The sequence below is a fragment of the Plasmodium reichenowi genome, chromosome 14 (genome assembly GCF_001601855.1).
Source record: "Plasmodium reichenowi strain SY57 chromosome 14, whole genome shotgun sequence".
Taxonomy (NCBI): domain Eukaryota; phylum Apicomplexa; class Aconoidasida; order Haemosporida; family Plasmodiidae; genus Plasmodium; species Plasmodium reichenowi.
This window is the reverse complement of record NC_033659.1, coordinates 1,840,236-1,848,278: the sequence shown is the minus strand read 5'-3', so window position 1 is coordinate 1,848,278 and position 8,043 is coordinate 1,840,236. Positions and strand designations below refer to the sequence as shown.

Genomic DNA, 8,043 nt, shown 5'->3' with positions numbered 1-8,043 from the left:
GAAAAAAAAAAAAAAAAAAAAAAAAAAAAAAAAAGCCTTTGTGCATGGTTAATAATAATGTAAAATACAAAAGTAATATAATAAAGGAATAATTTTTATTATCTGCTTTTTAAATATTATATATTTGCTACGTATTAAAAAAAATATTTTTATTTATTATAAAAAAAAAAATAAAAAGTAACATCTATATATATATATATATAATATATATATGAAATATACATGTATCATAAAAAAAATAAATATATATATTATATATATATATATATATATATATATATATATATATACTATATATATAATACATCTTATATATACATAATTTACGTCATATAAATAATATACATACATATATATTTTATTTATATATATATATTATAATAAATATTATATAATAATAGATATAGTATTTATAAATTTATATTTTATTATTATTTTATTATTTTTATTTTCTGATGTATTTTTCTTCCTTATGTAAATTTTTGCCAATATCTGAAAAAGAAAAGATATATTTAAATATTGTAAAAAAACGCTTTTGTAAATCAAATATATATTATAATAATAATAATATTATTAATTATAATAAGAGAGGTTTAAAATTTTTTCCTTTTTGTAATAATTTAAAAAAAAATATAAATTTTGTAAATATTAATAATAAGAAGGGAATAAATTTTCATAGTATAAATAAAGAAAGAAAAATGGCAAGCGAAGTACCACAAGTTGTTTCCTTAGATCCAACAAGTATTCCTATTGAATATAATACTCCTATACATGATATAAAAGTTGAGGTTTATGATATAAAAGGAGGTTGTAATGTTGAGGAAGGATTAACTATTTTCTTAGTTAATAATCCTGGTAAAGAAAATGGGCCAGTTAAAATTAGCTCAAAAGTGAATGATAAAAATGTGAGCGAATTTTTAAAAGATGAAAATATGGAAAAATTTAATGTTAAATTAGGAACATCAAAACATTTCTACATGTTTAATGAAAATAAAAATTCAGTTGCTGTTGGTTATGTAGGATGTGGATCAGTTGCTGATTTAAATGAAGCTGATATGAAAAGAGTTGTATTATCATTAGTCACTATGTTACATGATAATAAACTTTCTAAATTAACTGTTGTTTTTGAAATTAATGTTGATAAAAATTTATTCCGTTTTTTCTTAGAAACTTTATTTTATGAATATATGACCGATGAAAGGTTCAAATCTACTGATAAAAATGTTAATATGGAATATATTAAACATTTAGGTGTATACATAAACAATGCTGATACTTATAAGCAAGAAGTTGAAAAAGCTCGTGTTTATTATTTTGGTACTTATTATGCTTCTCAACTTATTGCTGCACCAGCCAACTATTGTAATCCTGTATCTTTATCTAATGCAGCTGTAGAGCTAGCTGAAAAATTAAATTTAGAATATAAAATTCTAGGAGTAAAAGAACTTGAAGAATTAAAAATGGGAGCCTATTTATCTGTGGGTAAAGGTAGTATGTATCCAAACAAATTTATTCATTTAACATATAAAAGCAAAGGAGATGTCAAAAAAAAAATTGCATTAGTAGGAAAAGGTATTACATTCGATTCAGGAGGATACAACTTAAAAGCTGCTCCAGGATCTATGATAGATTTAATGAAATTTGATATGAGTGGATGTGCAGCCGTTTTAGGTTGTGCTTATTGTGTAGGTACACTTAAACCAGAAAATGTGGAAATTCATTTTCTAAGTGCGGTTTGTGAAAATATGGTCTCTAAAAATTCTTATCGTCCAGGGGATATTATTACAGCATCAAATGGTAAAACTATAGAAGTTGGTAATACAGATGCTGAAGGAAGATTAACATTAGCTGATGCTTTAGTATATGCTGAAAAATTAGGTGTTGATTATATTGTAGATATAGCTACATTAACAGGTGCTATGCTATATTCATTAGGTACAAGCTATGCTGGTGTTTTTGGTAATAATGAAGAACTCATCAATAAAATATTAAACTCTTCAAAAACTTCAAACGAACCAGTCTGGTGGTTACCAATTATTAATGAATACAGAGCAACATTAAATTCAAAATATGCTGATATTAATAATATCTCATCAAGTGTTAAAGCTTCATCTATTGTGGCCTCATTATTTTTAAAAGAATTTATTCAAAATACTGCTTGGGCACATATTGATATTGCTGGTGTTTCATGGAATTTCAAAGCTAGAAAACCAAAAGGTTTTGGTGTGCGTTTATTGACAGAATTTGTACTCAATGACGCTCTATAAAAGTATAATAAAAAATGAATTAAAATGAATATATTCAAAAATAAAAATATATATATATATATATATATATATATATATATATATTTATATATATGTATCTATGTATGTATTTTATTTATTTTTTTTCTTATTCCTTAAGTTATTAATTATTTACTCCATTAACACCTTCATGTGTGGTGTACCTCACATAAAATAATTCACTTAAATTTAATTAATATACATTTATATATTAAATATATTTATGTTTTATATATATATATATATATATATATTTTTATTCATTTTTTATTATTACGCGGCCTTTGTATATGTGACGTTTATTTTTGCACATATCAGATCTTTTCTATAACTCACTATAAGTTTTAAGCTTTAAGGGGTTTCATATATATATATTTTTATGTATTTATTTATATATTTATATTTTTTAAAAGTGTTGTCTTTATTTTATTAGTATTTCATTTTAATTAATGTTCAAAATAGAAAATTTAGAAACTTTAAAAAATATAATTAATATTAAATAAATTGAAAAAAAGAAAAGACATTTATATATTATAAATTATAAATTATTGAAAAGAATAAAATACGTCTATGTATCACTCTTCAATATTGTTAAATATATATATTGATAAGAAATATTACATATAACAAAATGTTATATTATATTATATTATATTATATTATGGTTTATTTATTTTTATCTTTTTTGACATATATACATATGTATCATTATCCGTTACTTAAGCTTTCAAGAATATCAAATGATATGTACATACAAAATAAAAAAAAGAACAAATGTATATTATATATATATATATATATATTGGTACATTCTTTTTTACAATAAAAAAAAAAAAAAAAAAAAAGCACTAAAATTGCACTTATATTAATAAACAACTAAATAGCAATATATATATATATATATATATATATATAATCAGCTTACAATATTTAAAAAATTATCATAAATGTCATTATTTTTTTTATTTTTTTTGTAAAAATTCTTCATTTTAACATACAAGTTAAAAACAATTTTTATAATATGTACATGCTAAATGAAACCTTATAGACATATATTATTCCATATTTTAAATACTACTATTTTAATCAATTGTAACGTTGTAAAAAAAAAAAAAAAAAGAACAAAAGAAATATTTGTCATACGTTTTCAAAAAAAAGAAAAAAATATGGAAAATGAATCAGAATATAAAAATATAAACAACGTAGATAAAACAATTATTCCTTTTCAGAATACAAACCTTTTAAATATAATAGAAAGTGTGTGGAATCTTTTAGATGTAGAAAAAGAAAATTCTATAGATTTATTCAACGAACAAATATATACATACCTAAATAAAAAAGCAAAAGTCATATTTGAAAATAAACTCTTACCACATTTTATTACAAATGCTCATAATGAAAACATATTGGAGAATATATTATTTGAAAAAAGAATTAATATAAGAAATAAAACGCATAAAAATATTAATGAATTAAAAAGAATTACAAATGAAAATGATTTGAATTTATTAGTAAGAAATAATCAAGGGATGCACAGCAAATATCATATGGATCGCAAAAAATGTAGAGATATACTTTTAATATCCAAACAAGCATTTTTTAAAATAATCACTAATCTTGTATGTAACAATAAAAAAGTAATAACATCATCAAATTTATATAATAATACAATATATAAAACTCTTTTGTATATACTAAAAAATACAAATAATGAAATAAACAAAAAAATATACACATACTCATTTTATGAAGAAAATGGAATTATTCAAAAAAAAACATATATGAATAAACATCAGGCAAAGGGCATATTAAATACTATACATAAAAATAATACTTATGAAAATATAGAGAAAAGTAAACAATTTATTAAGAATAATTACTTGTTGAAAGAAGATTATGATCATATAAAAAATTCATACACATTAAATGATATAATACATAATTCCATAATACAATTATCAAAGGGAAAAAATGTACATTACGAACATACAAGAGCAAAAAATAATAAGCAAATAAAAGATTATCTAGATAAGAATAATTTAATCAAATATGCAAAAGACAATAATATATCAGATACGCATTTACATGAAAGGAGAACATTATATAATGATCCTGTATATATCTTAAAAAAGTTTTTAGAAAGAGATAGAAACATATTAAAATATCAAGACATGTGGAAAGATATCGCTCAATATACATTTCAACCAAATATTCATAAGTATATAGATATAGAATATAATCAGGGAATAAAAAAAAAAGAAAATGAACAAATAAAGGACAAACAATTGAATATAAAAAATATTTTTAAAAATAATGAACACATTATCCATAATAATATCTTGACATATATGGATAATGATGAATTTAGTTTATTAGAAAAAAATGAAAAAAAAAAAATAAGTGATGAAAAATATTTGGAATTGATATATCAATTTTATGGTACTCATCAGGTAATAAGTATATACATGAAAAATAAAATAAAATATATAATACACCATATAATATATATATATATATATATATATATATATATATATATTATTAAAACATGATATCATTTCATTTATATTTTTTTTATCGTCGCTCTATAGGCAAATAATAATATAACGATGATAAGAAAAAAATGGGATGATGAATCAAAACCCATACATAGAATAAGCAGATATATTTCACGAAAGAACAAAATATTAAATAATGATGTTGTAAATAATAATATTTTAAATAATAATGTTTTATATAATTCCCCATTGGGAATCCCAAAAGGAAAATTTGTTAACTGCCTTCTTAGAAATTGTGAAAAAAAAAAAAAATGGCAAAATGAACTTCGAAATGGATATCATAGAAACAATTTTAATTTCTCTCTACATGATGAACAAGAAATAAAGAAGGAATGTGATGAAAGAAAAAAAAGAATAAATTCTTACGACTGGAATAAACAAATAAGGTTATATGAAAGAGGTTTAAAAACGAAAGTCACACAAAATTATGAATTATATAATAATATTATATCAACAAATATGAACAATACAAATAATTGTATGCCAACAAATATTCATCAATATGAGATGAATTATAAGGCATCAAATAATACATTACAAAAAAAAAAAAATAATAATTTTGATAAGATAAATATGTGCCCTCTTATAATATCATATAATAGTAGTATACCTACGCCAAAAGTAGTTACCATAAAATCAACACAGGATGATATTTTACAAAATATAAAAATGGAAATATTATCATTACCTAAGTCAGTTCAACTTTTATAAAAAAAAAAAAAAAAAAAAAAAAATTAAATTGTTTTTTATACGGGAAATTTATACGTAACATATATTATATATATATATATATATATATATTTTTTTTTTTTTTAATATTCATACAAAAAAAATATTAATTTTTTAGCTAGCTCACGAAAAATTTATTTTATCATAAATAATATATATATATATATATATATATAATGATATATAATAGAGATAAGAAAAATATTACATATATATAATTATAATAAATATATTTCTTCATTTTTTATAATTTTTTTTTTTTTAATTTTTTTATTATTATTATTTTTTTTTAAATATATATAATTATTTATATATATTTATATATTAATTTTTTTTTTTTTTTTTTTTATTATTTATTTAAAATTGTTCATGTAAAAAAAATTGATAATTTATAATTGTTAATGGGGGTTTTTGTGATAAGCACCTAACTTAATAGGCGCGACAAAAATTCGTGGTATATTGTATTTAACATACTTACTACACGGCAATCTTTAGTAAAAGGCGAAAGATTGATTCGTTATGTAGTAAGTACACACACCATTCACAGCTTTAATATTAATTGTTTATTTTACTATGTATATTTTTCAATGCCAAAACTGTACCTCTCCAATATATTTATTAAATGGAAAAAAAAAAAAAAAAAAATAATAAATCATTAAAATGATATTATATATATATATATATATATATATATTTCAATTTAATATATATACGAATTAATTATTTTTTATAATATTCATTAATACATTATATTTTATCAATATTTATATGCCACATTCAGTATAATTTTGATTTGTTATACGGTGAAAATTTATTAAGGTTTTTTATTTATTTTTTATGTTCTAATATTTATTTTCAAACATATTTATTTTAGAAAAGTTTATTAATTTTTTAAATGTTATGAAATAAAAGGATAAATGAAATATGGTAAAAAATATTAGAAAAATAAAGAATATATTTTACAATATATTATTATATTATTATTTTTAATTTTTATATGAATTATATATTTGTATTGAACATGAATTTATATATATTTTTCTATAAAATATGAAAAAAAAAAAAAAAAAACATAAAATAAATATATATTTTATGATATTCTATATTTCATATAATAAAAATAACCAAAAAAAAAAAAAAAAAAAAAAATTTTTTAATTTCTTCTTAATATACAATTTGGTTAAAAAAAAATATAAACATAAAATAATGATACATATGGGAAATAATAAAAAATAAATGAATAATAAATATATATTATAATAATAATATATAAATAAATAAAAAATATATATGATATAAAAGAATTTTTCCTTTATTGTTATTTTTTCTTTCCTTAGTTAAAATAAAAATATTAATAAATATTCATGTATTATATATATAATATAACAATACATTTTAATATTTTTGAGACATAATATATTACATAACTCATATGTTGCTTATATAAAATTAAAATAATTAAATGAAAAATTATATAAAATGTGATTAAAATAAATTTCAATTATTATTTTATTATTTTTTTTTTTTTTTTAATTTTAATTCTTCATGTTAAATTTAAATACATATATATATATATATTATAATAATATTAGTAAAATCTGTTATTTCCTCTTAGTGGTATATTATTTACATTGCTTGAACGCCCTGAACTATAATAAGGATTTCTTCTTTGATTATTTCCCATAGAATAAGATATTTTTTCTAATTGTGGTGGTACTGGTTGCTCCGATTCTCTTAATATTTTAACTAAATCTTTTGCAAGTCTATATTTATCTGCTGTTAAAAATGTAAAAGAAGCACCATGAGAACCTGCTCTTCCTGTTCTTCCAATTCTATGAACATAATCTTCAATTTGATTAGGAAAATCAAAATTGATAACATATTTAACATTTTTTATATCTAATCCTCTTGAAGCTACATCCGTTGCTATCATAATGGGACTCTTACCAGTTTTAAACTCATTCAATACCCATCTTCTTTCTTCTTGCTTTTTATCTCCATGTATACATAAAGCTGGCATACCATCTAACCTTAACGCCTTTGTAATAAAATCTGCATTTTTCTTTGTTTCAACAAATACGATAATTCTATCATTATCTTTAAAGATTCTTTGTAATAAGGACTTCAAATTACCGATTTTTTCATGTTCCTAAAAATTTAAAAATATATCAACATATATATATATATATGTATAAAGGTATGCATGTATGTATAAATTTTTTATTCATATTGAAATATTTTAATCAACATATTTAATAGGACAAAATGAAATATAAAGATATGCATTTTATATAAATAAGGAACTTATATATATATATATATATAAATTTTCATATTATATAATAAGGATCACATTTATGTTAGCCTTTTTGATTTCTTTCAAAATATTTGAAAAAAATAGCTAAACAATAACGTATCATAACTAACCTCATTGCAAATTTAAAAGTGATTGGGACATCAAAAAAAAAAAA

General features: G+C 19.5%; 3 protein-coding genes and 1 non-coding gene across 4 annotated transcripts in view; 2 read left to right on the top strand and 2 right to left on the bottom strand.

Annotated features, from left to right (window-relative positions):
• Nucleotides 1–455: 455 nt before the first annotated feature.
• PRSY57_1445500 (M17 leucyl aminopeptidase) lies at nt 456–2,267 on the top strand (the record flags this gene model as incomplete). The annotated part of the gene is made up of 1 exon (XM_012910051.2): nt 456–2,267. The coding sequence occupies one exon, from the start codon at nt 456–458 to the stop codon at nt 2,265–2,267; it is 1,812 nt and encodes a 603-aa protein (XP_012765505.2).
• Nucleotides 2,268–3,451: 1,184 nt separating this feature from the next.
• PRSY57_1445400 (hypothetical protein) lies at nt 3,452–5,554 on the top strand (the record flags this gene model as incomplete). The annotated part of the gene is made up of 2 exons (XM_012910050.2): nt 3,452–4,735; nt 4,877–5,554. 2 exons carry the CDS (start codon nt 3,452–3,454, stop codon nt 5,552–5,554), a joined length of 1,962 nt encoding a protein of 653 aa, XP_012765504.2.
• A 437-nt stretch (nt 5,555–5,991) lies between these two features.
• PRSY57_1445300 lies at nt 5,992–6,108 on the bottom strand. The gene has a single exon (XR_002204103.1). It is a non-coding gene; the product is annotated as a U5 spliceosomal RNA (small nuclear RNA).
• A 1,052-nt stretch (nt 6,109–7,160) lies between these two features.
• PRSY57_1445200 (ATP-dependent RNA helicase DDX5, putative) overlaps nt 7,161–8,043 on the bottom strand; it is a gene marked incomplete at both ends in the record, with an annotated part of 3,141 nt that continues 2,258 nt past the window's right edge. Inside the window, one exon of the mRNA XM_012910049.2 lies at nt 7,161–7,721. Coding sequence (XP_012765503.2) covers nt 7,161–7,721 — 561 coding nt within the window. The remainder of the gene's footprint in view (nt 7,722–8,043) is intronic.